This window comes from Micropterus dolomieu, linkage group LG15, assembly GCF_021292245.1.
Source record: "Micropterus dolomieu isolate WLL.071019.BEF.003 ecotype Adirondacks linkage group LG15, ASM2129224v1, whole genome shotgun sequence".
In the NCBI taxonomy this organism is placed as follows: domain Eukaryota; kingdom Metazoa; phylum Chordata; class Actinopteri; order Centrarchiformes; family Centrarchidae; genus Micropterus; species Micropterus dolomieu.
Window position 1 is genome coordinate 915,449 of NC_060164.1, and position 21,301 is coordinate 936,749.

The window sequence follows — 21,301 nt, forward strand, 5'->3', positions numbered from 1 at the left end:
ACAATAACACACACAATAACACACAATAACACACACAATAACACACAATAACACACACAATAACACACACACACACACACACACACACACACATACATATTTCCAATGAAGCCGTCCCATAATGTACTGCAGTGTGACTTGTGTTACTTGTGATTGTGGGGCTAGTACTCATCCCAGCATGCAATTTGCAAATGTCACTCCATAAACAGTTGTATGCATCAGTGGTTTTGTTTCCACACTCGCTGTGTATTTAACCAGATAACTCAGCTGGAAGCGTGATCTATCAGGCTTTTAAAGGTACAACAAATGGGGCCAGGAGAGCATCGAGCATCACCAAGCCTGTAGAGTTATAAGGGTACTTCAAAGTTGTGATCTTAAATGTGAACAATGAATGAATCAGAACTGTTTGCCATATAGGAGGGAGCACGGTGAACTTAGGAGACATTGGGGTCCTTGGTCCCAAGGGCAAAGGTTTGGAAATGAGAGGGACACAATGAAGTCAGGGGATCTTCAACTGTAAGAAGAAAGAAAAAAGACAATGTTTCTTAAGTAGTCTAACAAAGTAATTAGAACTGCTGTGTTCATTGCTGTGCCATCAATGCATTAACCCAACTGAAAATCCCATTTAGTTTTTCATCTGTACTGCAGAGAGCACTCTCCTGTACACAGCCTCATTGTGTGACTCCACTGTAGAGTTATTTCGTGTGAATTAGCCATATCAAATATGCATTTAAAGGATATGCACAATTTACATAAATACAAATGATTCTTAAGAAGGCAGTGATAGTCCAAATGACCTAAACACAGAGGAGTCTTGTACAGGAGCCTGCAACGTTTCTCCTATTAAAACAATTACAACCAATTTGACCGCTGCCGGATTTGAACTGAACAAAATATGTTGGTTGGATGACTAAACTACGTAGCGTGTTATAATGTGCAATGGCCGCAGTGAGCTAAAAGTTAACTTTCCCTGCTTTAGCTTCAAAGCAATCAAACATCTCTGAATTGCTGTCACTGTCTTCCACCATGTTTTCATTAACGTTAACCTTGCATGCTGTGCCTGGGAGACTGGTGCTAACTTTGGTTGATGCTAAACAGTATTTACCGTGAGTTTTTTAAAGTGTGGTAATTGAACACGGGTTTAATGATATTTCAAAATTCAAACGGTGATAATAACTGTCAGGTATTTTGGCAGATCTTTTCAGATGTTTTTTGATTGGATGGTTAGGGCACAATGGCCACAAAAGGGTGAGGCAAGTGTGTCTCCCTTTATGTTGTATCTTGTGAATTTGTAATAGATCTTATATCTGTGATGGACACTGTGGATTTGTTTGCCATATCTGGTTGTGTGACCACATGTTGCTTGTTATAATAGACTCACACACAAAGGAAAAATGTTAAAAAATGAATGTAGAGAAATACTGAATGCAGATGCATTAGAGCTGCAATGATTAGTTGAACGAAAGAAAATTAATTGCCAGCTATTTTAATAATTTATCAGTATTTCAGTGGTTTTTCCAGCAAAAGTTCCATTTTTGGAAGTTTAGGTTTAGGGATTTGCTGTTTGCTTTTATGACTGTTTGCTTTTATGAGTCTGTGGGATTTGGACTGTTGGTTGGATTTGAAGACGTGACTTTGGGCTGTGGGAAACTTGCGATGGGTGTTTTTCACATCCCTCCAGCAGAGTTCCACAAACTTGGAGATTCTATGAAAAAAGGGCACTGAAGCTTTTGTGGAGGCTCGAGGTGGAACTACACCTTACTAACACACATAACGGTGGTTTTCATTTATTGCTCTGTGTAATGGTGTCCCCATGTTAAATAAAATGGAATGGAATGATTGACAAACCAAGGTCACCCCTAAAATGAGACTGCTTTACTTTAATTTTGTAAAATAGACCAATCTGCCGGGTGATTTATGTGTTGTGCTCTTTCATGACGCATTTTGCTGATAGTGAAAGCAGAGACGTTTGGATTGATTGACAGTTGAAAGTGGCCTATGAGAAATAGCCTGCTCGGTATTTAGCTGTCCCCTGTCTGTCCTTTGTCAACATGTGTGGTTTAAGAGTTGAATAAAAATCGATTTCATGAAGCAGAGGCTTGTTTAGGTTTATGTGTTGGAGCAGCTGGATAGAGACGTAGATGACTAAATCATCACCATGTAACAGGTTTTTAAGGGTTTCCTGGACATTTTTATTTGCAAGGGCAATTAAAAAGTGTTACAAGTGGGATACAGCCACAGTAATTATGAGTTGTTTACTTCCACCTACAATCGGGATTAGACTATAGCAATGATGCAGTGACATAATATACTGGATTTGTGTCGGTGCTGATGTTGACATCACCAATGACACAGATCAGTCCACATTAAATCCTGTTGCTTAGTCACTGTTGTTATAAAATTGTACAACACAACTTCATAAGGCTTGTAGAGCAACCCGATTAAATTGTACACTTAACTAGTGTGTGGACTACTACTAGTTAAGTGATCAGTAGTGCAGCCTCAGTAGAGCAGACACTTAGAGACTCAGTGAGACTCACAGATTTAAAATGGAAAAAGACAAAAAAAAAAAAAAAAAGCACTGATGATCCTGTTTGAGAGCGAGTGTGTGTGTGTGTTGTGTATGAGTGTTGCTAAGCCAGTGAGTCAGAGACATTCCACACCATGGAGGTTTAACAAGACTTCATGGCTCAGTGAGAAATACTCAGAGTGTGTGTGAGCTGTGGGGTGTGTGGGAGTGTGTCAGAGAGAGGAGGAGGAAGTTTAGAAGTTCTTTCCCTGTTCAGACAGGGGGAACGGCAGGGACCTGATCCTCTGTGGCACAGTTTGGGCTTTTGTCTCGATGCCATCAGCAGAATGAGCTGCAGCTCCTCTCACTGTATTTCCCACTTATGTGAAACTCCACAACCTTTTCTTGACTTTGCAGAGCTAAGTCAGATTTTCCTAAGCGCTGGCTTCTTGTCCCTCCTTCGTTTTAATGGTGAAAACGTGCTGTTGCATGTTTGAGGCAACCTGCTGAGAGCGCGGCACGTTGGGAGAGTTCAGAGCTAGGACAGCGTCTGCTCCAAGTCTCTGACTGGCCTGTCCGTAATAGAGCATTAACTCATGGAATATCTGACCACAAAGTGACTTTCTGGGAAATGTAGATGTCATATAAACATATGTGCACCATGACAAATGTTGTTTGATCACACAGGGAGATAGGTGAACACTATCACTCTCATTTTCTAGACTTCTGTAGTGAACAGAAACATCCTGTGGTAAAGAATGTCATGTATTGTACTGCGTCCTACCAAATAGGTTGCCAATCACTTCAGAGACTCTGGCTGCTTGGGACAGTCTGACAGCGACAGTTACCACAGCTTCTAAGATGTGTGGATAGTTGTTTCATCGGAAAGAATGTCTCTGACGTGTGAAATGCATGAAAGCCAACCCTGCACCACAGAAAACCTTGGGCCCACGTCAAATGCTTGGCAACAGTACTACCTTAACGCTGTACTTTTGTACTGAAGCAAGTTTTAGCACTCTTTGTCTGAATAGACAACTTACTGGATTCTGACAGTGGACTGGCGTGTGTGCAAAGTCTGCAGTCAATCACAAAAGCCAACTGAAGGCTCACTTACAGCACACTGACTTTGCTCAGTTTCCATGGAACTGTGTGTTGATGTTGATGAGGGCTGTGCAATGATTCCAACGATTATGAAAGCAAGATAATCCAGATAAAACCATTATTTTTTTTGTAATGATGCTCTTGTTTCGTCTTGTGTTATAATTGACCGGGCGCCAACATGACCTGGGGTCATAACTTGTTATAAGTTGTTAGTCAACATTATTATCTTAAGCATGCAGCATTTTACACTGTGTAAATTAGCCTAGTGGCTAGCGGACTTTTCCTTTACTCATAGCTTAAAGGGATAGTAAGTGATTGTAATCCAATACACTTTTAGTTAAATTTGGTGAGTATTTCCTCAATGTTTGCTAACTCTATGTTTTGTGTGTGCTCAAATCCAGTTTTCCTACACAGCCCTGGCTCTGTAACTGGAACACAAATAAAGTGGTGACCTTCCCCACAGCATTGTTCCAGCCAGTCAGCAACAGGTGGCGTTAGAACTTGTGCGCAGGAGCAGTGGGAGATAGAGTTCTAAATGTGAGGAAAGAGAGATGGCCAAGTAACAGCCAAAAGCCGTGTTTCCATCAACGTTTTTTAGGCGCATTTTGAAGTATGGCATTAGCATAAATGCGATTAGCTACGCTTGCCGTAACCTGGTTTATCCGCTCCATACCAGCTCATGGAAACGCACATATTTCACATTTGCTTTTAATTTTTTATTGCGACATTTCAAAAGTCTGCTTAAAATTTGCATGACAATTGGGTGGAAACATGGCTAAAGAGATAAAGGTCTGAATAGTATAAATGTAACTGTAGCCAGCTAGGCTGTGCAGTGAGTAAACCTCACTCCCTGATGCCTTAAGAGATGTGGGAAGACCTGGGGAAGCGTTGTGTTTCCCCATGCTGCTGTCATCCTCTTACACACTAAGATGCTGTTTACAGATAATAAGGTTGCTAGTTCTTATATCAGGGGCTAATTTGGATTTTAGGGTTAATTAATATATTAATCATTTTAAGTTCAATAACTGCATGATGTTTCTTAAGTCAATAAGTAATTGGGATTTCAATATTGATTATGGCATGGGAAAGTATGAAATAAAAACATCTGTATTTACACACACATATATATATATATATATACAGATAAAAATTGTAGAAATTAGTTAAAAATACTAAGATAAATAACAGAACTATATAAACACTAAAACTTTTTAAACAAATGTAAGCACTTGAAGTTGATGTACCTAATGATTCTGGTAATGTTGCTTTTAAACCACTTATAAGTAAGTCGCTTTGGATGAAAGCGTCAGCTAAATAACTGAATGTAATGTAAAAAAAAAAAGCATTTGTGAAAGCATCAAAGCATTTGTTGCCTTATGTATAATTTAAGCCCTGGATAATATTTCACATAACATAATATAATATAATAAATATTCTACAACCATAGAAACACACACAAGCAAATTATTGGTAAGTTGATTGGAACCAGAAATACAGTGATGGTGGCTGGATTACTGAGCGGGTTCTGGCTTTCAGATTGGCCAGCCACTGTAGTTTAATTGGAACAGATACAGTGTAGATGTAAGGCCGGGTACCCACTGCAGGGCCTAGTGAATATAAGCTTCCTTGGGGAATGGCCAACATTTTTGCACATTTTACTGTGTATTGATAACACAGAGGAACATCTAATATTACTCAGGGCGGTGACCAGGTCCCAAGTCTTGACATGCATACATTTGACACTGTATGTACTTCAGACTGTGGCATTGGACAGACACAAACATGCCAAAATCTCAGGTTTCCATGGCCGTCCATATACTGTATTTGTTCTTTTAGTGACAGTTGGCTGCAAATGTACACATTTGCCCTTCAACGTTTAGGATATTTAGCTGCTCCTGCGGCTGCCGTCAGATTTCTGTCTGATCACAGGCTCCTGTAATCATCACGCACATGTGTTTGTTTTTACTGTTATGGAAGCCGTGGAACATTGGGGCCATGGTGGGAACCCTGCAGCTAGTTCAGTGTTAACATGTACACACAGGGGACCAATGATTTTAACATCAGCCACCCATAAATTACCTTCGGCACCACCAACACAGCATACTGTGGGGGGAGAGAGAGGGCGAGAGAGAGAGAGAGAGAATTATAAATGTCTGTTTGGCCATTTTCTTTCCACAAAAACAGGAAAGCATGGACCGAAGTACACACACACTCACACACACACAATGTTCCATTCCAAAACACATGTCGCTTCACTGCTCTCCGTTTTGATGCGTTCTACAGCAGATCTGTGCTGCTTTAGCACTGGTTGGATACGATACAACCTTTGATATGGTTGGTTGGATACGATACAACCTCTGATATGGCTGGTTCAGAGTAAATAGAACATGCCCGGGCAAAAGTGAAGGACAAGAGGAATGTGAAATCCCCTTTTTTCCAGCCAGTTCACAGCATATCATGGTTTTATCTCTTAAGTCTAGTCTTCTCTGCAGGAGTCTCCACAGGGCACACCTTCTGCAGCTTGTAAAGCTCAACAAGCCGTGAAGCACACAGCCCTAAAACCAACATCATCAGACATCCTAAACCTCAGGCAGAGGAGTAGGAAGGCTAATAGAAGAATAAAACGTGGAAATGTATTCAACACAAGCGTCACTAAAAGGAAAAGTTCATATTTTATTCCATCTTATTATCACATCCATACCTCAAATGTAGGCTACATAGAAAGAATTATTGGTTATTGTAATTAGCCCTGCTGTTCCTTGGACAAATCTCTAGACACTCTCTCATACAGCCAAGTTGAGTGAATCTTCATCCTGGTAGGTGCATGTAGGTTCCTGCTGTGCTTTTATCCTGGTGTTATAGTTTGTTTCCCCTTCATTTTGTCTTCTGTAGAGCTGACCTCTGTGGTTTGGGTTAGAGCTTAATTTAGGTTAATGTTAATGGTTAGGCATTGCAGAGACGACTCTGTGGTTAGGACTCAGGTTGGGTTCAAGTTACAGTTAGAAACAGAAAACAGAACCACCTATAACTAGTGGTTGACTGATAAGGGCTTTTCAATGACCGACGCCGATATTTAGAGAGCAGGGCAGCCATTGGCTGAAATATAATGTTTTGTCAAAACAAAGAAAAGTCAAGTGTAATTCCATTATTCCAGAGTACAGTAGTTTTTATTAATGAATTAAATTAGCTGGGTAAAGTTTGTCAGAAGTCGTCATTCAGCTGCATTTTTCTGTACAGTATAACAATATATCTTAAACTCTAGCCAGTTATCGTTTTAGATCAGATGTGCTGTCATTTAGGAGAAACGTGTTAACATTTAGAAAAGACAATGGTGACTGAGGACATTTAGGGCTTCAAACTAACATTTTCCCCACCTACCCAAAACGTTTAAGGTGGAGTGCTAACATCGTTCCACAGCAGCTTACTGACGAGGCTGCCTGCAGATGTATTTGCAGACATTGTTGATCGGCCTCATGATTGTAGGCCACCTCTTGATTTGTGTAACTCAGACTGCCTCATATTAGCTTTGAATAGGAACTGTGGATTGGGTCCCCCATCTTTTACAGTGTAGTCATGCTAGGAAGGTATATATTCACAGCAGGATGGTTAGCGTGACTAATTATTATTTCAATGTACACAAGACATGTGAGTATCTGAACCTTTAACTGTGACCCTGTTATGTTAATGGTAAGTGGACTACAGATTTATAAAGCGCTTTACTGGTCTACTGACCACTCAAAGCAAATTACTATACGTGTCACATTCAACCATAAACTCACACTCACACAGCAGCTTGGGGTTCAGAATCTTTCCCCCAGTCCATTTGAAGTGGCCGGGAATTGAACCAGCGACCCAACTAGTGTTACACTCGTGGCTGTAATCTTGCTCAGAGCCAGTTTAGCTGATGATGGCTGAAACCCTCACCAGCTAAAGCAAACCGTTGTCATCTTCAGATTCTGCTCTCTGACAGTGTATGTTCACTGGGCTGTCCAAAGCCCAGTCATTTTTCTGCCGTTGACTATTGCTTGTGTCAGAAGTTGCAGACTCAAATATCCACTGCCAAACTGTTGAGACCTGGAAATACCCTCAACATTCAGAACCGGGAATAAAACCATCAAATACATTCAGGAGAAAAACAGACAGAAGGCGTGATCTCCGGACATCTGGACAATCTTAGAATATGTGGCAGTTTTATATATACTTTGCCTTTTGTTCTGTTATTAAAGTGCATAAAAGCACTGATGGACATATTGTAAAAAGTGACACTTTGGTCTCTCTCAGCTAGTAATGATTGAATAGTCTTGGAACAGTATACTGTAAAACACACACTACCTATGTTACACCCAGCTAGACAGGCTGGTAGAGAGGGATGCGACTGCTTCTGCTCTCTGATTACAGACTGGGAGAACAGAGGAGGAACTGAGGCTTCCATACTAACCACTCATATGCTCTCTCTTCACAGACTCACGCACTCAGACTCACTCACACTCTCTCTCTCTCTCTCTCTCTCTCTCACATGTAGCGTTTCCAGTCTCCGTAACGCCTAAATATACAGTAGCAGTTCGTCATGACAGTGTTCTGTGACGTTAACAAGTTAATTACAATGTATGTGGAAAGGCAGTTTTGACTAGCAGCTGTATAAACCATTCTGTCAGCTGGTCACAAAATAACTCGAAATGTTACTAGGCTGGACCAATGTAGAAAACAAGTTCGAACACAGTGAGCCTGAATGCAGCATGACTTTCTCAATTTAACCCGAGCCATGTTGGGCTCACGTATTGATTTTCTACAATAATGTTGTAGAATGTGTTAGAGCTTCACCTGTTAGAAATTGTCCTCCAAAACTGCTAGCAAACAATTACATTAAGATACAATAATACCATCAATGGATTGTTGAGTGACTTGAACATAACATACTGTACATCGATAGGTTAAATATAACAGCATGAAATACTTTCCTCTATTGAAAGGGAGAAACAGATGAATGGCAAAAATAATTCAATTCAAACACTGGCCCATTTTGAACTCTTGACTTTATGTACTTACAATTCTCTTGTATGAGATAGTAGTAGAAGAAGAAGAGTACAGGAAGTGCATGTTAGAGGTTAGGGGTTAGAGGTGTTACAAGAGGAATTCTACTCGCAAAAGATGAGTTGTTCACGTATTGTTAATTGATGCAATTGGTGATTTGATTTTCAAATTCGTAATATTCATCGTAAAATCGTAATATTCATCTCAAACTCAGTTTTTGATATGCTGTTTTCATTTTATTCTCCAGCAGCTATTTTCTATTCCCAATCAAACACTGAACTGATCTTTGGACGCTGAAATTCTTGCCATTCATTTTGGAGGTTCACAAGCGTTTCCTGCATTACTGCGGAAATACAGGGCTCATGGCAGTACTGTTTCTCTCTGGCATTGCAGCCCTTCAAGCTTGCATCCAGGTCATTACTTCATCCGGATCCCTTCAGGGCAAGAGAATCGCCACGTATTCTAATGCAACATCTCATCTCACCACTAACTGTTTGCATCTGTCTTCTTACCCGGGTACACAGTTATGTTATGTTATGTTATGTTAACATTGTTTTCAATTATACAGTTTCGATGTATTAAGAGAACTGGTTTCAGGCCGAGGAAAGTTGCTTAGTGGCGCATGAAGCTAAAAAGGTTCAACTTCTGGGTATTAACTTACCCTGATCCTCCACATAGCTTCCACATTGCAAGGCCCATAGAACAAACGACTCAGATACTTCTGCCAGCCAAGCCAGCTAACATCTGGTTTAGCCCTCTGCTAACTTGAATGGGGATCAAATCGTGCAGCTCTGCTAGACTTTCAAAATGTTATTGGCCTGAATAGATCAAATTCATTTACAATGTAAGTCTATGGGAAAAAGTCTTTTGGGGCCATTGTGCATCACGTGACAAACCCTGAAGTTGTCATTCTACTGTTCGGCCACTATGGCAAACTGGTTTCAAAGCATGGTGCACTTCCTGGGGGCTTGGACCTGCCTGATGGGGAATCAGTTACACATAAATTGCATAGCTGGGTACTATATACCTCAACTGCAAGTATTGGTGGAAAGTGACGTGGTGTTTGCTCAGGGTCTGTACTTGGGTGCAGCTCCTGCAGCCGCGTCGCAGCCAGAACCTGACGCAGCAGCTCCTTGTTCCGATAGTTGTGTCTTTGTGCCTCTTAACAGACACAAAATGCAATTAAAATATCTGTCCAACATGAACAGGGCCCTTACTTGACAAGATGCGTTTAGCAACTTAGCCATTGTTTAAATTCACCTAAATAGTGTTTTAGACGGCTAACTGTAGTCTCGCACTGAAGTCCCGTGGGAACTCAGTTGTTGCCGGAAAAAGGTAAATAGCAGTGTGCAGGTGGGAGGAGCGTAGTGTGTGAAGAACTGTGTGTATAATGATCAAGATTAACTTAAAAATTACCCGGAGTTCTCCTTTAAGTGGTTTATAATGGACATTGCAAACTGCCGGAGGCACATGAGTCCTGAGGCAAAAACAACAGGAATTACTCGAAGCACAGGAGTAAATCACAGAAACAGGCTACAAGAGAAACACTGGAGGTAGAATGGACATAGGGACACTACCACTCGAGGTTAACGACAATTTGGCCATGAGTCAGAGGAAACCAGGAATATTTGACCAGGATGTTGATGCAGGCTGGTACTAGATGTGCCGTTCAGCCAGGTGCCCAGAGTGAAGTCTCACACACACACACACACACACACACACACACACACACACACACACACACACACACACACACACACACACACACACACACACACACACACACACAACCAGATAGACATAGATAAATATAGGAACAGAAACCCCCAGAGTAACTACACTGGCTGTGACAAGCAATGTGTAAAAAAGCTTTGAGTGGCTAAACACATCCTTTGAGCCAGCTTCAGCTCTAAAAACACTCCCTTACATTGCGAATGTGGACACCGCAAAGTCTGTAGTAATAAGCACGGCCGAGCACGTGCCTACCTGCACGGGCGGGATTTTTTTTTCAAAATCTAGCTCTTGCTAGTCTCTCTAGTCTTTTCTCCAGCAATGCCTACCAAAGCTTTAAAGTGCTTTCAGACAGCGAGTGGTTGCTGCATAAAGGCTGCCACTCTATCGCGGTAAGGAAGAGCTGCTGCCACTCTTATGAACACGATGAACTTTTTCAACTTGCCGCCACTTACTTGTATCTGAGCGCCTTAATGCGTCCATAATCTGAGTCCCTTGTATTAAACACCTTTTCACCAGCAGTGAACAAACATATCAAAGAAGAGAAACGGCGTTGGAGCAACATATTTAGTCTGGTTATCTGCTCTGGATCAATAAACAACGTTCATGAGGATATTTTTGGACGTTGCCTGATGATAAAGACTAGGAAGGATAAGAGACTGTCCTCCCAAGAAAAATGATGGCCTCTGTTGTTTCTGCCAGTGCCCCAAAGCGACATATGTATGATGACATTCAGGGGATGAAGCCCTCTAGAAGCCGTAGCAATTATGATTCTTGTCCAGGAGCAAAGGACGATTTCAGGTGATATTATTATAGAGCTACTGAAGCTGCGGGGTGTTGGGGTGGGCAGATGGTTAACAAAGGTGCAGAGAGGCGATGGCCTCCTGCTGATAGTGGCATCAGATCAGAAAACTCTTCAATGTGTCTTTCTAGAGGGCGGTTACAAACTAGATATTCTGTCTTCAGTTTGGGGGACTTGTTGGGAGAGAAGCACAAGTATGTATGTACAGACAAGTTTGTGTGTGTGTGTGTTTGAAGTGTTCTCTGGATTCAATCTGTTCGGATGCTGGCCATCTGTTTGGGAGCAGTGTTGTTCCAGCTGGGTTTCCTTACCGGTGTGCGTGTGTATCAGTTGTATAAAGGTAAATTTGGCTTCCTATTAATGGATATCTAAATGTAAACGCATACAGTGATACCATGTGTCCAATGCTGTGTGTGGAGTCGACATCTGCTACAGTCTCAGGCTGACCAGACCTGATGTCTGAAGTCACATAAATCAACAAAATATATTTGATCATTTAAGGTGGGCCCCACAGAATAATGGATTTAACAAAGTAATGAAAATTATTAATGAAATTGCTCCAGTTCAATGATAAACCAGCAGACCTAAATGAATAAAATCAACAGCTTTTAAATAATGTCCAACTTAAAAATGTTTAGATTCCCATTCACATTGAGTCACTATAAATAGTAATAATCTAGATATCAATATAAATAGTAATACTTAATCCTGCAGCCTATTTGACTATTTTGATTTGAACAAGTCTCCTCCTTTAACTGTGTACTGTGTCTTCCTAGAAACTACACAGAAGCATACACATCATCTGACAATGATTTCATTCCTTTGTATGACTCTGCTTGTGTTTTAGGCCTGACAGGGAACTTGTTTCATTTACACCAGTGAGGAAGTTGAGGCCCAACCCGCCAAGATAGAGAGTGAACCACATTTATGCAATCTGTACAACATAAACTCATTGCTCATTGTTGTATGTCATAAAAATTCTGTCAGACGGATGTGAGGATCGTTTTCTTTTTGTTTTCTTGTGGTGGCTTCTTTCATTAAGTTAGATGATATTCCTGAGATTTATTGGAGACACCCTCTAGTCCAGAAATACTCAACTTACTTTGCTCAGGGGCCAGTGAAAAAGTCTATGTATGGAGGTCGGGTGGAACAATGAGTCAAACACAGCACTTTCACCCAGGAGAATGTGGCCTCGTGCCCCATGTGAAACCAAAATCTAACGTTGATTGATTATTTTAACCCAAACCATGATGATTTTCTAAACCTAACAGAACTGCAGCCTTTTGACAATGTTAACGTCATTGTTTCTGTCAGATGTGCCTGCCGCAAACTTCTCCATGTGCACAGAAAAAAACAGCCAAGGGACATTATTGAAAATTTACTCATTTGTATAAAAATACAACAACTCCCAGTGTGAATCAATTTATTTTCATTGTGAAGTAGAAGATGATCACCCTGTGTGGGCCATGGCTGTAAGTTGAGAAACACTACTTGTATCATGTCTGAGAGCAGTCTTCTCTTTGGGATGGTTGCTTGTCTATTCCCAGAGAGTCTGGTTGGTTTGATATGGAGTCCCACAGTGTCTTAGCCTCATGCATCATATGGTGACCAGGGTAGTTCCAGGTTTCTTCACTCAGTGAATGCTGTCTGTAATTTTTACCTAAATATAAAGTCTCCTTGAACAGTTTGCATGTTGGGTCCCTCTGATGTGACCTCTAATTGTAATACTGTAGTACTGGTATTTGTGCTAGAGTTACTCTACCTTTGTTCTGGTTGCCTGAGGGGATTTGAACCCGACCTCCCAGTACCTAAGCTGTAATTTCACCCCTGCGCTGTCCAGCTGCAGTGTAGTTGAGTGCTCCTGGGCAGCTGAACCTAGTGATAAGAGGGTGCCGCTTTGCATACCTGACCTCTCTCTATCAACAGCTCTGTCAGAAAGGTCGGGGTAGTTCTACCCCTCCAGATCTTGTCTTGACCTCAACAGCTCTACAGGAGTCCCATTACTTATGTTTCAGGTGGTGAAAACTGGTGTCCTTTTTAATAACCTTTTGCTGCTTTGTAAGAAGCATGTATCTATTTATTTTGGTACAATTATAGGCCTTTAATATCCCTAAGGTGCACTTGTTGGTTTATGGACAGCGATAAATGAATAATACAAATAATTACTGCAATGAATAAAAAACGATAATAAGAACACAGGTTAATACCAGTTAATAGTGGACAGTGGACAACTGTATTATGCCAAAGCCTAATTACATCTTGTTTAAATATACCTCATATACCTGTTAGCAGCAGGTGTACCTCCTGATGGATGCACACTCTCTGTGTAAAGGCTGCTGTCAGTCCAGTACGATGAGCTTAGCCTCCTGAATGGCTCTATTATTTAAACTGACATCAGTGACTTAATGGCACATTAAGTGGATAAAAAGATGCAAACATCTCACCAACTGAGAAGGTGGTTGGAATGAAAAATGAAAAAGCTCTGAATCTGTCCTGATCTGCCTTGTATTAAAGCCAAAGAAGTCGATAAGACCTGAGACTGTAAAACAAATAATAGATATAACTTTAAACTGGAAACACGTCTTAACCTTTCCAGATGTCACATGTTGATCGCGGAACCCTAACTTCTTTTTTTTTATAGTAATTATGCATATGAATCTGCAGAAAAATGTCATGTTCAAGTTTATTCAGTGCAGAGCGTGGTGACCGCTCAGGAGACTGAATCAGCACACTTTGGGCCACTTTTATAAGCGTATGTATGACCTCTGTGAAAATACTGGAAGAAAGAGCAACATAGGCAGACAGAGTGTTGCAACATATCTTGCCACAACCTGCCAGCATGAGATGTGAATAAACAAATCAAACCATGACAGCTGTTGCATCAGACGCTGAACAAAAAGAATTATTCGGTGCATGAGTGTCAGACATGCAGAGGAAACATGACAGGACAGAGAGAGCAGAGTGCTGTAGAGAGATAGGTACTGTGGTTACTAAACAGTGTTATCATGGCTGTCCACAGGCATCATTTTGGGTGTGTTTGATGACTAACTAGGCAGTTCCTCAGCACTCAGCTTGTTCTGTATATGGGGACTGATATTGTAGTAGTGGACAACAATGAACTGCTCTGAGAATCTTATTTTTATTAATGAAGTCCACCTGCAGGATCAGGATCAGTCTGACCTTCCATCACATTTTGGTCCACAACAGGGTATCTCAAAAACCAGCGGATTCTTAATCATTTTGTTGTTCCCCCAACACTTTGGTCCATTGAAGGTTACGTCAGGAATCTTGGCCAGGTTTCCATGATATTCGGTGTGGATATTCATAATGTTCTGGGCACTGGGGCAAACATTTCCTAATAATAATCCACTTTTGTTTTTTGACTTCTGACCTTTCCTCTAGTGTTGCCATCAGGACTAGGGGTGTGCCAATAAATCGATACAGCAATATATCGTTCATATTCATACATAAAATAAAATAATAGCGCTTTGACTGTTAGCTCAATACTAACATATGTTAGTGTATGTTATAACGTGCTAACGGACATTAACATTGCAATCGCAAAAATATAATTAAAGTACATGTGTTTCCTGAGCTCTGTGTGAAATAAAAAGAGCTACTAACTTCAATGTCTTGATCTGCTACTTCTGCACTCCACACAGACTAGCTGCAGCAAACCCAAAGGGTCAAAACTCAAACCCAAAATTCCCTGGGGCCTTAAAATACAGCTGTCACGAGGTGTAGAAAGGACAGTAAAATGCTGTATCAATACAGCAGTTTGTATTTTCAGCCAAAAATATAGTCAGTTCAGTGAATTTGCATGTTTATGTGCCTTTTTATAAAGAAATGTTTTTATAATAATTTTTCATCACTGCCCTTTAGTTATTTAGTTTTAATTTACAGACTGAAAAATGTGTGGTGCAGAATTGTTCTATTTTCTAACACTTTTTCAAAGGCATTTTGTATTCATAGTTAGACAGAAATCGTGATGTGTCATTTTAGGATTGTCTAGCGATATATCAATAATCGCAGAATAGCTTATTATCATTATCGTGAGCCATGTATCATGTATCGTATCGTGAGGGACCCTGCGATTCCCACCCCTAATCAGGACCAACTTTACATTCTTGGACTTGTTTTGTGTTCTGAAAAGGGAAGAGATTATCAGATAATTACTTGAGACAGCAATAAAAATATATTGAGATCAAGCGAATGCACTTCTAGACGTCCATTATTTCCTACCAGTAATGATTACTGCAACAACCTTATACTGTGGCAGACACACGTGAAATGTGTACCTTTTACAAAGTGTTTAACTTAACTAATACCCTTTGTGTTCTCCTCTTTATTTTTTTAGAACTATCTCTTTTCAAATAGTCCTTTTGTTTTAGTACATTTGCTAATTTCTTGAATACATAGAGAGCTAAAGGATGATGTCACCACACAGCGATCTGTTGGGATTGTCTTAAAGTGATGAATTCCCCACCTGTTGGAGAACAATGGACTGTGTGAGCTATAAACTTAACTTGGACTGGCAGTGAACTAGCTCACATGCTACATAGCGACTTGTTATTTTACCGCCATGTCAGATGACCAACCACATGAGTCACACATGGAAGAGAGGAAATGCCTTGTCCCTCCCAAGGCCAACACTGTTCGCTGTTGTTTTACAGCTGCGGCGTTTAAATTTCAAACATACTGTGTATATACCCCAGAGCTGGCAGAATAAATCACATTTTTAGTTTGGGGAATGTTTTGCAGAGATTTGAATTGGTGGAGCCATACAGAGGCTGAGAGGAAGTTAATGTATGAGATCACTTGGAAAGAAAGTCCCTCAGCCCGGAATAGATTTGTCAGGAAGTTGGGGTGTTTGACCTGGTTTTATAAATGCAGTAGGCATATGGTTGAATTTGTGTCATTGGGTAAATTTGCATGACATCTTGTGACTATAAGGAAGGAAACACTTGAAGAGATACGAAGGGAACGCAACGTGTCAGTGCCATTGCTCAAAGGCCCGGAGCAGGAACAGTGCACATGTGAGTCAAGCAGCAGTAGCTGTGGTATCCTTGAGCTTTAATTGTGTTTTTTCAGGGCTGGGTTTGTTTAGTCAGCGTTGTCCTACAGATTACACCAGAGCAGCCTTTGGCCTTAGCAAATGACATCAAAAGACTTACAGTTAGGTGGACACTTAACAATAACCCCTTTGTGTGTATTGTGTCTAAAAATGTCTGTTCTAGAGTGCTGCTTATTCTCACAGTATTATGTAGCATTGTAAAAAAAAAAAAAAAAAAGTAATAAAAGTTAAATGAAACTAGGGATCCCTATTTTATAGTCCTCACCAATTAACAAAACAAACCTATGTCCTTGATTCGTTTTTTTTTTTTTCTTTCTAGTGCGAAACAAAGACAGAGATGTAAAGAGATGAAAACATTTAAATGGCAGCCTTGTGTGGTCAAATTCCTGCAGACAGGCACGAACACAATATGCTTTAGCAACATGGAGGAGAGGAAATAACAGAGCGCCAGTGGTTTTGGTTCTTTGTGTGTGTCCCCGTCATATAATAACCATCATAAAACAATTCAGAGTGAGAGAGAAAGACAGGGAGATAAAAAAAAAACAAGAGAACGAGCTTGTAACTGATGACTTGTGTTATAAATCTTAACTGAATGATTCGATAGAACAACTGACACAAATTTAAAAGTGGTAGTCCACAGCCCTGCTATGGTCTCTGGAGGCTGCATTGTTGATCACAATCTACTGAGGTGGGGATGGAACAAATGCTCATTGGCAGTAGTGGAGTTACAAATGGACTTTTTTTCCTGAGGAAGAAGTGTTCACTGTGGGAATGGGTCAACCTCTGGGGAACATAAATGGAGTCATAGATTGAAATATTCCTTGTGTACAAGTGAAAATTTCTGCCTATTTGTTGCACTAGAGGAAAGGTCAGGAGGTCACCTTAACATCAAGCTACATCCTTTCAGAATCCAGAACAAAATTCAAAATCTCCAGAAATTCAACACGAGGTATGTTGTCACGGACCAAAGTGCATGAGCTGTGAGTTGACAGCGATGTGCGTCAGAAGGTCAGGGAATGACCAGATCACTGTGAATCATATTACCTGGGTGTTTGTAATTCTGTGTGTATGTGCGTGTTCATTTGTACATGTGAAGTCTCGTAGTTGTGTCTGATGTTACATGTAACCTGTAAGGCCTTTCACTTTAACTAAACTGAAGTTGTGAATTAAGGGCCAGAGGACAATCTGTGTAGTAAACCTCTCACCTCCATGCACAAACTTTGATCTCAACAGGATGACATTAATCCAGACCTTAACTCTAAGTGAGCTAATAATTATCACTGCATGTGTTTAAGAGGAGTGGAAAAACCTGCACACTTTCTTTATGTCCAGGTCTTAATGTTGGCAGATTGTATTAATTCCTTCAAGCCAGCAACACATGATAAAATCCCTCTTGTTGCAAAGTATGTGCATGGGCCTTTCAGACAGATCGTGACTGCTGCACTGCTGCGTCATGAAATCCATTATTTTCAATGGCTTGCGCCACGGCAGGGCAGTTTTTTGTTGCGTTTAGCAAAGCGGAAGCGCACTGCTTGGCGAACTCATGCGCATGCTATGGTCAATTTTCAAAATAGCTGAACGGTTTTGTGCTTTTTTTATCTGAAAGGTCCATGGGCCCTCTCTGTGGGTTCTCCCTGGGGTGACATGACGACAGGTTCACAATGCAAAACATACATTGTTTCAACTGCAGCCTCAGAGGCTCTGTAATGGTATAGTAAACAATGTAATATAGTGCACTTGTCCCTCAGGTCACTACTAAAAGCATGCTGAGCTGTCAGTTATTGGTCAGACCTACAGAACTCAAACCTCAGGATTAGCCACTTTTCCCTTTTGCATGTCATTCTAAATTAAGTCTTTCTGAGTGTTCTGAAGACACTTAACCCCTAGTTGCTCCAGAGACGTGCGACCGATGAATAAACGGAATGTAATGTAGGCTGTTGATCAGATGCAACAAGCACTTTGAACACTTCACTTTTGGTGCTTTTCCATTACCAGTACCAGCTCAGCATTCTCCATTGCAGATAGTACCCCTCAATGTAGCTGGTCGACGCCACACACACAACTGCCGCGACGTAATGTTCAATGCGACACACACACCAGCGATCCACACAGCTTTCTCTTTAAGTTAAATCGTTTCAACATTCCTCAGAATGTAAAGACAGATAAGCGGTATGAAAAGCTTCCAGCTGTGTTTTCCTCTGCCGTTGTTGCTGCAGCGGTCTGTGTGACGGCGGGAGCAGAGGGCTCTGTGAGCGGGCGGCTGGCCGGCCTCACACGCTCCTCCCGCGGGTCACAGCAGGCTTCCCCTGCAGCCACGTGCGGAGCTGGTACTATGCAGTGGAAAAGGGGATTTTGTGCTCTGGGAAATTGTAACAGGCATCTACTTTCTTCTGACATTTTATAGACTAATTGATAATGAAAATAATAATTTGCTGCAGCCCTGGTCCAGCTTGCAAAAACACCAATTTGCTGTGAAGTGTGTGGAAAGTATGCAAAGGAAGACATGAACAGTGTACTCATGATAACGGGGAATTTGGGTTTGAATTTTCCACTCAGTATAAACCATGAGACAAAGAAACATTGAAACACTCACTCCACCACTGTGAAGGAGCAAAATAGTGGATCTCCAGTGGATAGCAGTGCTTTTCCTAGCTGCCAATATGCTGGACACAACAAGATACTATCAGAGTGGCATAAGAATATTTTTGAAACCATAAAGATATACTATAAGGGAATAAAGGGGAATCAGTGCTGTTGGTTTTCTGATGAGGGCAGTCTCATTATAACTAATAAGCTAAAAAGAAGAGGGTGATTAGCTTAGCTGATAACTCCTAGGACAACAGCGGGAAGCATATTCTACTGTTGTAGCTGGTTGTATTTTGTTATGTCATGTGCAATGTGAAGTATTTATAAATGTGTAGCTTCCTTTGTCTTTACACAGACTAAACATCTCAGTTGTCGGGGATCACACAGTCCAAGCTGTATCATTCAGCATTTCTATATACTTTAAGAGTCATATTGTATAGTATGATCATGAGTTCTTTAAGCAACAAATACATGTCTCTCCAAAGATCAAGGGTAGTGGGTATGTAAGGCAAGGTAGTCAGCCAACACGTCATACATGCTAGATCTTCTAAATGTATCTAAATGCATGCTGTTCACTAGTGTTTCTCTCTTTGCAGCTTGTCTTTTTCGCTACAACATCCTGTCGCTGGTTTACTTCCTCTACCTGCTGCTGCTGCCATGGTTCCTGTGTCCCAACAAACACACCATCAGAGGTAAGACCATCAGTGTTCGTATGCAAGATCTCTCATGGTATTTAATACCTTATTATCCTCAGACTGTACTGTAACTTCAGGAAGCAGTTTGGCTGTAATCAGGCTTCTCTGGTGTTCATTCTCACTCATGATTTGCTTGTGCATGTTATGATATAAGATAATAAGCATTTAAAGCTGCACAGGCAGAGTTGCTGCCCAAAGACTCTCTGCTACAGTTCTGCCTTCCTTTAATACAGCTGACAGGAAAGCTGGGTGCTTAGTGAATAAAAATGCAAGTTTTATTTCATGCACTGGTTGAGACATGGCTTAAAGGGAAAAATCTGTATTTTTCCCCAACCCTCACCCTTGACCCTAGTTTCCCATGTTTTTGTGACAAGTGTATTTAGTAGTGCAATTAATAACTGTTCCAGGGCCGAAGAATACGAGGAAAGGAGTACATTTGCAAAGCAAAGGGTAAAAAAAGTGTCTCTTAACGCTCAATAAACAGAAAACAACTACATCGCTACACTTAACCACAGGACTCCCACTGTTGCCACTGCTGGTTACAGTCCCGGCCAACTGCCACACACTCACCACCGACTCCAAACACTCAGTAACGCTGTCTCTTTCGCTGTAGACCACCATACTCTCACCCCCAGCAGCTTCCTTCTCCAGCCCTTATACTCTCCACTGATTAGGAGAGTGGAATCAGCCGCTTCTGGCTGCAGCATTGGGGGCGGGGCAAGGTCCTGCTGGTGGAAGAGAGGGAAAACACACAAACACAACTCCCCATATACACATAAATGGTCCACGGGTTGTAACAACACTTTATGAAGTTTCCTACATACATTGAAACATAAATAGCCTTTACAGCCTCAGAGGGATTCTGTATGTGATCAGGAGAGGTAGTCAGGTCTTCACTGCTGATCGACAGAGGGTGCGATACAGGACTTTGATGCTTATGAGAGGCAGTGAACTGAATGTACATTAGGCGCCCTGTTATTCCTTATGTCTCTGTCTCCTACTGCTAGTAGGATATGCTATGAATATTCCCAGAATAATGCACATGTATATATCTGCAACGTTGTTCTTCAATTCCATATTCATATATTTATACATTTATTTATGTTGACTTTATGTTTGTCACCACAGCAAATTCCTTGTATGTGTAAAACACTACTTTGCAATAAAACGCCTTCTGATTCTAATCTAAAACCTAATCTGCATTCTGCTGAGGTGTGGTCATGGCTTCCGTTACACAGCAGCTGGTTGGTTGGACTTGACATGACGGGGCAACACAAAACCTGTCTGGTCTCATGCGGTATGAGACTGTAACCCGTTACCTAGCGGACAATAGGCCATGGAAGAGGACTAACAAATCAAAAAGAAGCCAGAAATGGTGGATGGTTTGGATCAGAGCTAGCAGCCTCACCCTGTGCTATACATGAATGTATAGGAGAGCTACAGGTAGAAAAACAGCATTGCTAGTCGAACCTGTCTTCTGCATTTGGCCAAACATTCTCATCCACAACAACCATATGTCCTCTCTTGCAATACACCTGGGAAAAGGATCTTTGCCTGTTTGATCCATTTCTGGCAATTTTCTGCAGATATGCAGACAACCAGCATTTATTGTGTCCGAGAGGGACATCTGATTATGTGGCTGGTGGTGATAAACTTTACACCTCCATGAATGTGTAAAAGGAAGTTTTTCCTTGCCTCTGTCGCCTAGTGCTTGCTCTTGGTGGGAACTGTTGGGCTTCTGTAAATATCATCACAGAGTAGGGTCTAGACCT

The 21,301-nt window shown here is 41.1% G+C and overlaps 1 protein-coding gene across 3 annotated transcripts in view; it reads left to right on the forward strand.

Annotated features, from left to right (window-relative positions):
- piezo1 (piezo-type mechanosensitive ion channel component 1) overlaps window positions 1-21,301 on the forward strand; it is an 89,642-nt gene that overhangs the window by 3,709 nt on the left and 64,632 nt on the right. For all 3 annotated transcript variants that reach the window (XM_046070482.1, XM_046070483.1, XM_046070484.1), the window contains exon 2: window positions 19,431-19,526. In XM_046070482.1, coding sequence (XP_045926438.1) covers window positions 19,431-19,526 — 96 coding nt within the window. The remainder of the gene's footprint in view (window positions 1-19,430; window positions 19,527-21,301) is intronic.